This window comes from Giraffa tippelskirchi, chromosome 6 (assembly GCF_054371585.1).
Source record: "Giraffa tippelskirchi isolate mGirTip1 chromosome 6, T2T-mGirTip1v1.2.pri, whole genome shotgun sequence".
Lineage (NCBI taxonomy): Eukaryota > Metazoa > Chordata > Mammalia > Artiodactyla > Giraffidae > Giraffa > Giraffa tippelskirchi.
Genome location: NC_137280.1, coordinates 152178575 through 152194598, shown reverse-complemented (window position 1 = coordinate 152194598; position 16024 = coordinate 152178575). Strand labels below are relative to the sequence as shown.

The following is a 16024-nucleotide window of genomic DNA, read 5'->3' as shown; positions in this document are numbered from 1 at the left end:
TTGCTGTACACCTAAAACTAACACTACATTTTATTGATAAATCTCCAATAAAGATTTTTTTAAAAAGTCAGGACAATCAACAAAAAGCAATAATAATAAAAATAAAAATGTACACCCATGGCCAATCCATGTCAATGTATGGCAAAAACCACTACAATATTGTAAAGTAATTAGCCTCCAATTAAAATAAATTAATTAATTTTAAAAAATTCTGTTAACACGCAATTTGTACCAAAAGGGAGAAAAATGAGTAAGCTGTTGATTTATCTTTTAGTATACATTTTAAATACACTGTGTAAAAGACCAAACCTCTAAAGCACAAATATTAATTTAGCTATATTTTTCTTCTGAAAAATTACCTATTAATTTCATTTTAATATATTTAATATGTCTCACCATTAGAAGGATCTATACAACAGAAAGCATCTAAACAACAAAAATTTCTTCACTAATCTACTTAGGCAATATTCTCCTGCACTTAGTAAAAGTAATCTTCCAGCTATTTCTTGAGGAATCTGTCATCCACTAAATATCTTCCATAGACCTTAAAAATCTTGGGCTCAAATAGATGCCAACAAACTAGGCAGAGAGCTATCTGGTTCTCAAAATGGACCACAAAATGAACAGAACATACACCTGCAGTAAGCAAACTCTCAACTGATCTACTGTTTAAATGGCCTTCACTTAAATGAAAAAAATGTAACTGTGAAGAATTTAAAGGGACATTCTTGAATTTAAAGAATATAAAAAGTGTCACTATATGAAAAGTGTCTCATAAACTTTTCTCTCAATTTAATACTCCCACTTTCTTTACAAAGTAGGAATTATCATGCCCATTTTCCAGATGAGGAAATAGTTACATCTCAGAATACACATATTCAAAGATGTTCAGAATTAAGTTGATAAAATAAGGATTAGTTGTGATTTGACTACATTTCTGGAAAAAGGAAACAAGATAATTCTTCCACTGTTTTGAAAGGAATTTGACTCATTTTTAGACTCACTATTAAAACTCATTTCTAAGTGGCAACAGCCAGGTAACTTGTTACAGACCCTCCCCAACCACTCTAACATGCACACACTATGAACAATTAGAAAAGCTGGACACAACACACATATACATACACACACACACACACAGTAATCCATTTGAAAGCATCAGTGAGCTAACAAGATAGCCAGGATCTAAGAAGTAAAGACCTTAGAGAAGGGAAGTAAACTAGTGAGTCTAACAGTCTTTGAAGTTGTTCCTCTCAATGAATTTGCCAGTTTCTAAGTAGCACAGAGCCAAGAGGCTGAGAGGCCAGGCAGAAAGCAGCAGCTAAGAGGCTGGAAATCAGCACAGAATTTTTGGCAGTCCCACGGGGCTGTGAAGAGACCAAGGAGGAGGGGGTTATGTAAACACTCAGAATTCCTGATAAGATCTTGGAAAGGCTATACTTTAGAAATCAGGACAAAGTGGACACTCTGTTCTCACAAACCTGAAACCTAACTTTCACCAGCTCATCCTCAGAATGGATTAGTATGAACTACTCCACATTAATGCCAGCAAGAAACCAAAAGTAAATCCTCTCTGAAGGAAAATAATGTCACGCAGAACCTGAAATTACCTCTTTTGATTTTTCATAAACAATGTCCAGCATCCAAGCAAAATTACAAGGCATGCAGGTGACCATTAGTTTACAGCTGAGTCCTTGTTGAAACTGACCCAGAGAGGACTTATAACTCTCCAGTCTGAAATTCCCATTTTTGGATGAATTAACTCAGACTCAAGAACTGACAAGGTAGGCAGGGCTCAAACCTGCTTTGTTCAATGGAAAAGGTATGCTTAAGAATGTAGTTGGTGTGGCCCCAGAAGCATCTCAGTTTTACATTTTAAAGAGCAGCATCTCTCTCTCTGTAGGAAACTTTATCTGCTCAGCTACCTGAGGCAAAGCCATGGACTCAACAGGGTCCTTGATTCACAGAAATTCCCTAAATATCTGGGCCTGATTCACTGACGGTTTGGCTAAGCTGAAACCCAACGGTATCCGTCGGCATGCTGTGACTGTTCAGTCTCGGTGTCAGCGATGCAGAAGCAAAAGCAGATGGAGTTGCTCCAGTCAGAGGGCAGGGCTGACTTCATGGCTGTTGGCAATTGCACAGCCATCTGGTCTATCACTTGGAAAACAACTACAGGCTATAAGACTCAAAGATCCTTCTTTGGAAACATGAATGGTGGGGGGAACAAGCTATGTCTGCTGACTGAACTCCCTGGATCAGGCATGCAGGCGCCCACAGGAAGGGCCGTGGACCGACTGGAATCAAGCGGCTGATGGAGGCTGACTCTGTTTCTAATGCAGAGGGCTACCACTGCAGGGCAGGCTTGTGACTTCTGCCCAAAGTTGACCCATTTGTCTCACAATGGGAGAGGCCACGCCACGAGGGGCATTACCCCCTCCTACTCTTGGCAGATTGGCTATACCAGACATTTGAAGCCCTCTCAGGGCTCGCAGCGCTGCCTCATCACTGTTGGTACTCTTTCGGGTTACTGGTTAGCAGTTTCCAGTCACCCCACTGTGGCCCTTAAAACTAATCTGTGCCCTCAACAATGAACTGACTGTCCACTTTTTTCTCCCTCATTCCCTCCCGGTCCATATATTTCAGTAAGGCAGTTTGATTAGTGAATATAGGTATTCCAAGAAAGGGCTCATCCTTTCTTGATCATTTCCTGGGTAAGGATCAGGACAAAGGGGGAAGGATTATAGAGCATTACATAGATGTATTTTGAAAACTGAGGATTCGATCTTGACCAGTGTTGGGCATGATGCATTTTTCTTTCACTAACAGCACCCCCAAGCCAGTCTGGATGATACATACTCCAGGTAGTAGTATAGTTGAAAGGTAGCTGTCAGGAATTCAAGCTTAGCTCTGGTTAAGTTAATAAAAGTACCTTGTCCCTCTCGCACCTGACCCTTCGAGACGAAAGGTAGGTGTGAACTGGGGATGACTGAAAATAGAGTGAAGCTAGAAGTACTGGAACAGACACCTTTTTTTGTGAATAACACTGCTGTCAAAATTCTTGTACAAGTCTTTGGTGCATATACATGTATTGCATCTCTAGAGGAAGAACAACAACCTACCATGTAGGGAGGGAACGCCTCAGGCCCCAGGAGGCATGAGGGAGGAAAGAACATTAAGATATTTTTGTCCTGTAGATTGCCCCTGGAGCTTTTCTCAAATGGGAAAACCTCCTGGTGTGGCAATCTGAAGCTGCTGCAAGCGCATTCTGTTTTACCTACTGCTGCATCTTCTGTGATACACTTGATTGCTTTGACCACAGAGCAACAAGGGAGACGCCAGCTCCTGCACCTTCCACACAAAGCACCTCCAGATGCTGTCCCCATCCACACTCATTTCATGGGCAGACAAATGCCACAAAGAAAAATACAGATAGTTTATACTACAATAAAATTTTAAACTTGTCATCATCAAATGATACCTTTAAGAAAGTAGAAAGGCAAACCAGAGTAGAGAAAATATTTCCAATACATATAACTGACAAAGGACTCATGTCTTCATACATACTAGGATGAACAAGATGATATTCAATTATTTTGACATTCAAAAATGGCAATTCATATAGTTTAACTTAATATTTAAAAACTCCTACAGATCAATAAGGGCTTATCAGGTGGTGCTATTAGTAAAGAACCCATCTGCCAGTGCAGGAGATGTAAGAGACAAGGGTTCAATCCCTAGGTCGGGAAGATCTCCTGGAGAAGGGCATGGCAACCCACTCCAATGTTCTTGTCTGGAGAATCCTGGACAGAGGAGCCTGGAGGGCTACAGTCCATAGGGTCGCAAAGAGTCTGACACCACTGAAGTGACTTAGCATGCATGCACAGATCAACAAGATGAGACAACTCAACTGAAAAATGAGCAAAAGATTGAATAAGCACTTCAAAACAGAGAATGTTCAAATGGTCAAGAAATATTTGGAAAAATGTTCAAGTTAAATATCAGAGAAATAAAAATGAAAACCAACATGAGATACTACTACATGCCTACTAGAAGGCTTAAAACTAAAAAGATTGATAATACCAACTATTAGCTTAGCAAGGATGCAAGCAATTGTAATTCTTATACATTGCTAGTGGGAACATAAATTGATATAACCATTTCAGAAAACTGTTTAACAGTAATTATTGAAGTTGAATATAAGTAAGTCCTATGAACCAAAAAGTTAACTCCTGGGCATATACTGAATATAAATGTATATATGAACACACACAAAATATCTGTATAAGAATTTTCATAGCCATATTATTTGTAATGACCTCAATCTGGAAACAATCCAAATGTTTCATCATCAGTAGATAAAGAATGGCCAAAGAAACCATTATATACTCATTCAGTGGAATACTACAAAGACATGAGAAGGAATGAACCACAGCATCCAAAGTTTCATCCAAACTCACAGATACGATGTTGAGGGAGAGAAGCCTGACACAGAAGAGTACTTATTGCATGAATCTATGAGGAAGTTCAAAAACAGGCAAAAGGAATCCATGATGTTAGAAGTAAGGATGGTGGCTACCCATGGGTAGGAGCACTGAAGAGGAACAGACAGGAGGTTAGTTTCTAGAGGGCTGAACATGTCAATGACTTGATCTGGGTGCAGCTTACAAAAATATATTCACTCTGTGAACATTCAGGAAGCAGCACACTTGTGATCTGTACACTTTTCTATATGTGTGCTATACCCTGAAAACAGGTTTATATTGTAATTTACTGTTAAAAGAACAACATTCAAATAAAGGTTACTATTGAAGTATTAAAAAGTAAAGAGAAGTTATGAGCATGAATCCTTAGCAACACAGGAAGCCAATCAGGACCAGAGGACAGAAACTGTTTTATTGGAAAGATCTTATTGATAAGGTGAGGATGTAAAATTGCTACCGAAGGAAGAGAAGGTGGCTTACAATGCATAAATATTAGTTAGTGAAAATAATATTTATTAGCTTGATGAAGACACTAGACACGTCAATAATAATGTCTCTTACATCCACCAAACTTTTCATGAAACTCCCTTATCCACAGCTCCTGCTGATTGACAGCCAGTTCACGGACTGGTCCAGTAGTCTTGTCTAGTCTCCAAACGTGAGCTGAGCCAATGAGATTCCCTCTCACAAAAAGACAAGCCTGAATACACCGAGCGAATAAGAGATGCAGCGGTGAGAACTAAAGCAGTAAAAGCACAGAGAAGGGCCACACCATGCTGTGTCAGTACCACGAGAGGCATGGCAGCATACAGTTAAGGGAAGCAGAAACGATGAGAAAACAGAAGCCATGAGGAACCAAAGAGCCATAAACACACTGAAGAACATGTCAGCCAGCACCAGTGTCCAAAGCACAGCTGTAGTGGTTTAGTTGCTAAGTCGTGTCCGACTCTGTGACCCCATGGATTGTTGCCTGCCCAATTCCTCTGCCCATGGGATTTTCCAGGCAAGTATACTAGAGTGGGTTGCCATTTCCTTCTCCAGGGGATCTTCCTGACCCAGAGATTGAGCCGGTGTCTCCTGCATTGCAGGTAGAGTCTTTACCCTTGAGCCCCCAGGGAAGCCCAAATCATAGCTGGTCACAATAAAGGCAGAGCAACACTTGCCCTTTTATAATATTCCCACTGTCCCCCTACCACACACAGAGGTGCCCATTATTCAAGACAACTTGAGTTCATGTCCCTCCCTTGCCTAAAGCAAATAATCATGTGACAGAAACCAGCAAACCCTGGAAAAACTTAGCAGCACTAGAAAAAGTAAACTACACACCTGACTAATGAAACCTTAGTAACTGCCTTAAAATAGCATTTACTACTGCTGGGTCTCAGGACTGATTTTCAAAGATGGATGAAACACTGGTTTATGGATGATGTCCTGATTGTTGCTAATCTATGCAAAATACTGAGAGATGAGAAGTATCAATGGCATCAGAAGAGAAAGCACTCACTCTTAACTCTAAACAAGACTCTTTCAGCTGCTGGAAGAGTTTGGTAAGTAGATTCCAATAAAGATAAGAATCCCTCAGTAAAAAAACCACCAATAATTTAATTTCTTCTCTGTGTGCTGTGCTTAGTCGCTCAGTCATATCTGACTCTTTAGACCCCATGGGCTGTAACCCTCCAGGTACCTCTGTCCATGGGGATTCTCCAGGCAAGAACACTGAAGTGGGTTGCCATGCCCTCCTCCAGGGGATCTTCCCAACCCAGGGATCGAACCCAGGTCTCATGCATTGCAAGCGGATTCTTTACTGTCTGAGCCATCAGGGAAGTCCAATTTCCCCTACAACGCAGTCAAATCATGAAAATATTTTTTACACCATGGTCATGGTTAAACAACTGATTTCAGGCTTCTTTTCTTTAGGATTTAACAAGCCAAGCTTTATTTAAAACCTATTTCTGCTACCTTCATATCTTCATAACTACTGTCTCAAGTTTTCTCCTTTATAATGATATCAAAGGAACAAAAAGACGATGACAATTACAATAATACACATTAAATCAGAAACACATTACAAACTCTTTCCAGGATTGTTCTTTTCAGAGCTACACCTACTACAATCTTCAGCGCCAAACAAGGGCTGTGCCAAAAAGGAAAAACCACCTTATTTAATATGATGTTTGGAACTTGCTTTAAAAGAGTCAAACAACAACAACGACATAGGCATGTGTGGGGAAAAAAATGTAACAAGAAAGCAGAAAGCTGAAGATCATTGAAGATGGACAATAAGTATATTGGTATTCCCTAAAATATTCTATTTTGTCTGTGTTAAATTAAAAGTATTTTTTAAAGAGGAAGGAAGGAAAAACCTGCCTAAGCAACCCTAGTAATTAAAGCAACAAGAAGAAAATTTAAAAAGAACTATATTAGAAAGAGAGTAACACAAACACCAGCTGACAAATGTATTATGTATGTGCTGGGGCGTGGTCTGATTGCCTATGAGTCTTTCAACAACCGGATGATGCAGCTACTACCACGATCCCCATCACAGGCAAGGATACAGGCTTAGAAAGAGAAATTGCTCATCATGGATCCAGTAAGCATCTGTGTGGAGACTGAAACCCCCACAGTTTAACTTCTGAACCAAACCATACACAATACTACTATCTGACCTGGAAAGCGACATTCTTCAACTTGAAAGCAAATCCATATCAGATATGAGCGGTCACCTATTCCTATGCATCATAACATTATCTTGTTATGACTTCTGCAATGAGTTATGATACTCCACAGTGAGTCTGAGGCTAGGCTACCTCCTCCCCATTCCCATTTTTCTAACCCCAGAAGCCTCCTAGCTTTCCAATCGTCCCTCTATTTGACGGCACTAACCCTCCTGTTTACATTAGTCACACAAATGGCATGAGCTCATAAATATAGTTCAGGAAATGAATCAGGCATTGTCTACATTAAATCAGAAAATGACAAAACATTTTGGGAAACTGAAAAGAAAGAATGCAAATTATCAGTAACCAGGGTCCCTCAGACCCCTGCTGACTCCAACATCATCAATCTCAGCCAGTTCACAGCATAAGTATGGGAGGAGCTAATAAAAGAAATTTTAGCCTGCATTAGAAAAAAAAAAATAAGGCACTGAAGCAGGGGTTCCCAACCTCCAGGATCTAATGTTTGATGACCTGAGGTGGAGCTGATTTAATAATAGAAATAAAGTGCACAATAAACGTAATGTGCTTGAATCATCTCAAAACCATCTCCTTATCCCCTGTCCATGGAAAAACTCTTCCACAAAACTTGTCTCTGGTGTCAAAAAGGTTGGGGACCACTGCACTAAGGAATCAATAACTTTTATTTTTAAGCATAGCTTTTCTTAAAGTAGTTTTACTTGTATCTTCTCAGATGTTATGAGAATTCTAGCTTTCATTAACTTACTGTACTCTAATACTATGACTTACATAAGCCTCCCCAACTTTCTCATTTCTTTCTTTATAGTTCAGTAAAAAAGAATTACTACTTAAATAAACACAGATAAACTCAAACGTTTTTCTTTTTTTCTGCCCTCTCCCTAAAAGTATATTTGGAGCATTCCGCATTCACTATGAGAAGTTTTAAGAAAAATGATTTGAATGTTCATTTCTCGTGAATTGTAAGTTTTTCAAGTGCTAGTAAAAAGGAAAAGTTGTGAGCACATGTGCTTTCTGCATCTTTGTTCCACTTTCTGATACAAATGTTTTATCAAGGAAAACTTGCTGCTGTTTTCCCCCCAAAATATACACATAATCATATTTTAATTCCTTGGGAAAAAATGGTAAAATGTTTTATACCCTTTGGTGGAGCCAAAATAATGTACTTATAACTTTACAATCAGCTAATATTTGAAAATTATACAAACTGAACTGCATTGAATAATTCTGGAATAATGGTCTATTTTTAGAATAATGGCCAAATATTATATAGTAAACAAACACTTACCATAGTGCTATATTGATACCTAACAAATATCATTGCTAGTTTTGTTTCAATATTAACTAAGACTTTACTATACACAGTCTTAAGGTAAACTAATTTCAGAGAGGAATTTATACAGTGATGTAACTTAACAAAATCATTAGTCCTGAAAAATAAATCACCCCAAATTGTACACAGATTATATTTACAACTCATGTCTTGAAATACATGTCTTATTGATACAAATAAAAACCTGCAAACTCCAAGATATGTAATTGAACGCTAAGGTGTTTCAGCTGTGTCCAATTCTTTGCAACTCCGTGAACTACAGCCAGCTATACCCTGTCCATGGGATTCTCTAGGCAAGAATACTGGATGGGTTGTCATTCCCTTCTCCAGGGATCGAACCTGTGCCTCTTACGTCTCCTGCATTGGCAGGTAGTTTCTTTACCACTAGCGTCACCTGGGAAACTCCATATAATTGTATAAAAAGTGCTCAATTTTTAATGATGGAAGATAAACTCAATAAACATACACACAATATGCACACATAAATATACACACATATCCCTTTCTTATAGGACAAATAAACAAGGCATAAAAACATAAAGCTACTTTAAAATTGTAAAATCAGGAGTCCAGACCTGAGTAAATCCATATTGTTTGTCAATATGGCTTATTTCATTACTTTTTCTACTCTACAAAATCAAAATTATATTGACTGTATCATGCATGTTTATTGAGAAATATGGACAAAAATATGGTCAACTAAAAAGTATAATCTGCATTAAACAAACAGCAATATCAACTGTTTCAACAAACTAATATTTGCCAGCTAAACCAGAAGCTTTTGGTTATCATACATGCTTTAGGACTTATCATTCGAGGAAAGAAAAATATTTCTAGTTTTTCATTTCTGAAAGAAGGGAAAAAATTGTTATTACACCATAAATATTTTCCACCATTTAGTAGTGTATTTATTACTCACTTATTAAAACCCATGGAAAAACATTTGTCACAATAAAAATTCACTTTTATGTACATCTGTCCCATCAAAGATGGATTTTTCTACACTGAATTTTTAACAATAAGTACAATAATATAAACAGTAAGGTTTAGTGCAGTCAAAATTAAAACTGTATTTTTCTAATCCATAGGTTATTTGGAAGAATGATTACAAAGTTCAAGTGATAAATCACTTCTTTCCTAAGTTATACTTTAAAACATTTTACAAGATTTAACAAATATTTTTATTCCATTTGCCCTTTGTGTTCAACAAGCAAAGGCTGAAAAGAAAATACTGAGTTGGTTATTATATTTTCAATTAACATGAGTTGGAACAAAAACCGATCATCCACACTCTCCAACCTCCACAAATATTTCAGGACTTGCAGGCAGCTCTGCCTAATTCGATAAAACGATTAAAATCCTTTGCTTGTGGTCAAGTTAGGAAGGCTAAAATGACTGGCTGGAAATGAGGTGACAGGGGAAGTCACAAAACCTTTAATCCCTTAAAAATTAAAACATGTTTCATTCAGCACAAATATGACTAGTGTCTACTACTTTAAACCTCCAGAACTAAGGATACAGTCTCTCCCCCGCCCCCGAAACAACTGAAATCAGGCTAAACAGAACACTCAACATTATCAGGAGAGTAAGAGTAAAGATGACTTTGCTCCTGTATGCCACTCCTGCAAGCAGGCAAGACAGATACAACCACTGAAACAGATCAGACTAACTGCGATGTATGCTTTCACCCTAGAGTAAGTATTTTTAAAGATTCCCTACTGAAGTAAATGAATGCCCCATACAATTGTTTAAACATAAAGCCCATTTTTCTTTGAAAATGGAATGGTCTGCAACTGTATTTCTCAAAATGGAAACTGTTCCTTAAACGGTTTTAAGAGGAAAAAATAAAACAGTGATTCACATACCACAACTCCAACCCCCATTTCACCCAGATCTGAAATTTCTTGAAGCTCAGTGGACTTAAATAGTCTCCTTAATAAGATACTCTTCAAAGATGATTCAGTCTCATACCTAGAGTTGGACTTTGGTCATCTCCCTAAAACTCTTAAAGCCTCAGTCTTATCATAGGTAAACATGAAAGAACATTACCAATCTCTAAGAGCTGAAGTGAAGTTCCAACTAGATTAGCTAGTAGAAGGTAACACTGAGCTTAGCACATAGAAGGTTCCTACTAAGTGCAAATTCCTTTCCCCCTTGAACACCTTTACCTGGAATGAAAGGTAAGTTTGTCATTTTCCATAAATGGAGCTCTCTTAGAAAGAAGTGCTACCAAAACACGTATTTTCCAGAAAAGGAACACCACTTAACATTTTCTGTAACTGAGAGCATTTTGACTATATCACCGCGACTATCGCTAAGAAATAGCTACTACAGAAGGCTGATAAGAGCCATGCATCTCCCAAGGACTAACTAAAGTGAAATCCTGGGACACTATTGAGAAAAATAGAGCAATGCAAATATTCCTTCAACCTATGCATATTTGGAAAGTGAAAATCACTTTTCTTTTTTCTTCTTAACTGGAAACAGTTTCAGTTAAAATGGTGAAATAAAGGAAAGAAGTGGGAGGGAGGAAGGGACGGAGGGAAAGAAGGAAGGAGAGAGGGAAGAAAAAAACGAAGGAAAAAACCTTAATTTTCTTTTGTCAACCAACGTACTGTGAATTAGTATTAAGAAGAAACAAACCAATGAGTGTTTTCTTCTCATAACTTACCACAGCTAATTAGAATTTGAAATAATTTGAAGAAGTAGAATTTAAACTGGCAAGAATGATTAGAGGCATTTTATAGTGAGAATTACATCAACTATCACTGTCACTACAATATGTCACCCTTCAATGTGAATGGTAAGAATGTCTTTGTCTCAAGCAATGATGTTTCTATAGTTCTGAACCTCTGCTGATCGAATTTATCAGAATGTCCACTTCAGTCACCTGCTTGGCCTCAGTCACTCAGAGGCAATATTTATTACAGAGACTGGTAATCTTTAAATCTTGTGAAATTGTGAAATTTCACATCATTCTACATAGCAAAAAGCTCACACTATCTGTTAAAATCCTAGAAGCAGGAGATGTCCTAATTGGAAGGCAACTTAGAAATCATCTTAGCCAAACTCTTAATATTTACATGTTAAAAACACAGATTTCATTAACAGAAAAAATGTTAATGAGATGTTAAGAGATTTGCCTTAAAAAAGCCACACAGAAATGGTGGAGAAAACCTATTCTGTCTTAAGACCTGTTTCAAGCCCTAACCTTCAAGTATGTTTATGGGGTTGCTAGAAACATTTATGAGGAAAGTTCCAGAAGCATACTTGGAGAAGCAGACCTTGACAGGATCTCTGCTCAGCCCCTCTCATCTTCCCCCTACCTCACCTGTTTCACAGTTCCACCGTGTCTAGCTGAGGTGAAGCAGAATGTTGTTCAGTCGCTAAGTTGTGTCCAGCTCTTTGCGACCCCATGGACTGCAGCACACCAGGCTTCCCTGTCCTTCACTGTCTCCCCGAGTTTGCTCAAACTCGTGTTCACTGAATCAATGAGGCCATCCAACCATCTCATCCTCTGTCGTCCCCTTCTCCTCCTGCCCTCAATCTTTCCCAGCATCAGGGCTCTTCGACACCATCAGCGCGTTAGCAACACAAATTAACTGAAAGAGAACCAACTAAATAAACTGTAGACTTAAGGTAAACTGTTTCTGCTTGCTTCTCATCTTCGCAGTTTCTTCTTCATTCTTCAAACACAGCCAGATAGTACTACAGAAAAAAATATCAGTCTGCTCAGCCAACCTAAGTCATAAAGGATGTCTAACACAAGACAAACTAATGGATTTCCCAATCCAACTCCTAATCCATTTTGAATGTTGTATTCTCTATCTCAGTTTTATTACAATCACCACAGGTTCTAATTTCTAACCTCATGAAGATGTAGAAACGAGTGAGAAATATTCATGGCTTGTATGATAGAGAAAAAAAATTTTTTTGTAAGGAGACCTATTTTGGACTTCCATTACAAAGTGGCATGAGAGTCAAACTATTTACTGAGATTAGAGTTCTTTATAAAGTATGCTTCAAAGAAAACTGTCCTAAAGATGAGAGTCTGGTTATTCTCCAAGTAGAAAAATCTTGGTTTTCATATGTTAACAGATCAGGCAGCCATGTCTCGGTGCAACAGGTAAAAACTCCCCACTCCCAGTTTATTTTTTTTTAAGTGGCTATCTCCTGATATTAGCATACATACAAAGAGAGAAAAATACTTTGTAATTAAGTCAATGATGTATCGTCAGAATAATCTAAAGTACTCTATTTTAGTTTAGACATAACAACACTTTTTAAATCTATTGGTCTTTGCTCCTATGGGCCTTGGAACACATGCCTTTAAGAAAAATCTCACGAACAGAAACATCAAAAAAAAAAAAATCCTGAAAAAAACCTCTACATATTTCTTCAAAACCCCTCCTCTGGCTCTCAATTTCTAAAATGTCTAACTTGAAATTTAAGCTTATATTTCCAGTACCTACATCTACAAAATTGGAAATCAGTTTTTCAACGACCCTCAACATGCCCTCAAAAAGCAAAGGGTATACTTCAAGTTTTTCAGGCTTGTGTTATACCAAGCTTAATCAGTTAAACCTGAATGATTTACAGTGAAACCAAAGTGAAAAAAGAAAAAGCAAACTTCTGGTCCATCTAGTTTTAACTCCTCTTAACTTTACACATTGTTTTATGAGCCCCCAGGGGTTATGCTGGCATCTTATTCACCTTTCCATCGCTAGCGCCTCCCACAGCCGCCCTCGGGGTTTGCAGTAGAAGCTGTTTGGTCTGACTTGAACGGAAAATTAACCTGCTAAATATGTTTATGCAACAACAAAGACCATCAGTCTCTTTTTTTCCAAGTGGACATCTGGAAGCGAAGTGAGAAGATTTGGGAGCATAAAAGTAGTCTGCTTTGATTTGAACAACAAACGGTGATTGAAAAAATACAAATTTCTCATTCGCAGGAATGGGGTGCGGGAGTAACTAAATTTGCAGGCTTTTTCCTCCGTGAGTGCAAAATATAGCAAAACTAATAAAATTATGACCCAGAATAAAAAGATCACATTCATTTTCAAAGCATTCATTGAAAAGTACACAGAAGCGTTCTTTTTAAATGCCCGCATGTTTACACATAGCAGGAATGCGGCTACTAAATATTAATCCTGAGGGAAACGGATACACATTTACCTTCATAATTAGACCCAGCAGGCAAAATGTTAGCAAAGTAAACTGACAGAAACCACAAAGACAGATTGAAAGTGACCAACAGAAAGTGCCTGTCCGTCCCGGGAGTCCGGTGTGCTCCCTGCTCAGCCAGCGATCAAACATCTCAGGCAAAGAAATCTGCACGCCCCAGCCGGGTAAAGGAGAAACCAAACTTTCCCAAATAAGTTAGTTCCGTTTTGCCAATCTAAATTCAACAAGTGTCAACACACGTCACCACACTAAATCCTTCCGAACAAGGTGTAGAGAGGCCATGGGAGGTGAGCAAAGAAGCTGAAAGGACCCGACCGCTTTCAGGACTCGGGGAAAAAAAATAAAGCCGAGTCCCTATTCCAACGGATCAGAAAGAGATGAGGGATGGAGGACAAGGCGGGATGGAGATGGGAAGTCGCGCGGAGCGGTCCTGCCACAGACGCCGCAGGGGACCTCGGAGCGAGGGCCTTGCGTTAGGTCGGGCCCTCGACCTCCGGGGTTAGGAGAGTTGGGAATCGCCGCGGCCGCAGGCAGGGGGACAGGGAGGGGACGGCGGGTGGTACCTGCTTGTCCAGCGTGTCCCGGGCGCCGCCCGGCCCGGCCCCGGCCCTGGGCGGCGCGAGTGCCCGCTCGCAGCTGCAGCCCTCCAGGAGGTACATGCCCGCCGGGCGGCAGCTCTGCTCGCCCTCAAAGTAGAAGAGCACATTCTGGTAGAGGGCGAACCACTTTTCGTGCCAGCGGCTCGCCTCGGCTGCCTTCTTGCTCAGGAAGCCGCGCTTGGTGCCCTCTTTGCGGGCCAGGAAGGCCAGGTACAGGGCGTGCCCCTCGTTGTAGCGCACGCTCTTCTGCATGGTTAGGGCGCGGGGGGCTCAGCCCTGCATCGCGGCCATCTCCCGCCGGCTCCTCCGAGGGCGCGCCCGCCCGGCTCCAGACGACGTGAGGGGCGCCCCGCAGCCTGACGCGGCGCACCAGGCACGCTGTCGGCCTCCCGGACGCGGCGCCGCGCGGGTCCGAGGGACGGCGGGCTGCGGCCGGGACACGTTGTCTGCCCTGACCGCCCGCCCCGCCCCGCCCCCGGCCGAGCGAAGCCCTCGGCGCCCCGACGCCCGTGTGGAGAGGGGCCCGCGAGGGCGCCCGGCCGGCCGTGGCTTCGCTCAAAGTTGCTGGAGCCCGAGCCCCGCGGCGGGCTGAGAAGGACTGTCCTCGGGCAACTCGCTCCGGGAGACAGAAGGTAAAACGTCACGTGGGAGATCAGCTGTAATCGGCTTGGAGACCGATTTAAAGGGCAGAGTCGGCGCGGCGGCGGTGACGGCGGCGCAAGCCGCTCACCGCGGCGCGCGTCCCTCCCTCGCCCGCCCGCCCGGCCGCAGCCTCTGCTCCCGCCGCGAAGGGGCGGTTCGCGCGGAGGTGGAGGCGCGCGGCGACCGCACATACCGGCTCACACGCGCGCTCCATCGCGCGCGCGCACACACACACACACACACACACACACACACACACATGCAAACCAAGTATACATACTCACAAACACACAGACAAACCCACATTCCCATGGCGCGCACAGTCCCAACACAAACGCTCGCCTTTGCACAATTACACACTCCCACAAACGAGAACACACAAATACACCCAGACCCACATACTCCAACACACACATATTCGCACAAATACACACAACGCAATACTTTAACACACAAAAAAATGAAACATATATACAAATAACACCCACAACGTGCATTCCTACACACAAAAATACAACCCCACTTACAAATACACATATATGCAACTTACACACACTCACACACTGACATGCTCATCCAAACACGCACATTTACACACACAGATCATACAGTCATCCACACACTCAACCAAACTCACCCACACAATAGACACATGCACACTTTTACACTCGTACACACATTCATACACAAATAGACATCCATACACAATGCATTTATACTCACATTCATGGTCATACACGCACACAGAATGTGATCATATACAAACACATATATGAACACACACACAACTGCACATATTTACTCAAAAATACACACAAATAGCATATTCATACACAAGCACTCAGAAATATACAAGTACACATTCATGCAAATTTATACACTTTCACAAACCCACTGACACATACAACACACTCACCAGCCAAATCCATATACTCACACTCATCCACCACTGTGTTTCCCCCGCAGTGGGTGGGGTCACAGGATGGTTTTGCATAGCAGGCAACCTTGACTTTTCTGCCTGTATTTACACTGTATTTAAAAATCGAGGTGAAGATCTCCTGTTCCCAGAAAGGTATCAGATATTATGGG

General features: G+C 40.8%; 1 protein-coding gene across 8 annotated transcripts in view; it reads right to left on the bottom strand.

The window, feature by feature from the left end:
- Positions 1 to 15150, bottom strand: part of RASGRF2 (Ras protein specific guanine nucleotide releasing factor 2) — a 240322-nt gene extending 225172 nt beyond the window's left edge. For 6 of the 8 annotated variants that reach the window (XM_081503811.1, XM_081503812.1, XM_081503815.1 and 3 more), the window contains exon 1: positions 14258 to 15150. In XM_081503811.1, coding sequence (XP_081359937.1) covers positions 14258 to 14545 — 288 coding nt within the window. In that variant the 5' untranslated portion in view covers positions 14546 to 15150. The remainder of the gene's footprint in view (positions 1 to 14257) is intronic. The other 2 variants (XM_081503819.1, XM_081503820.1) reach the window with 1 other exon arrangement.
- Between the last annotated feature and the right edge of the window lie 874 nt (positions 15151 to 16024).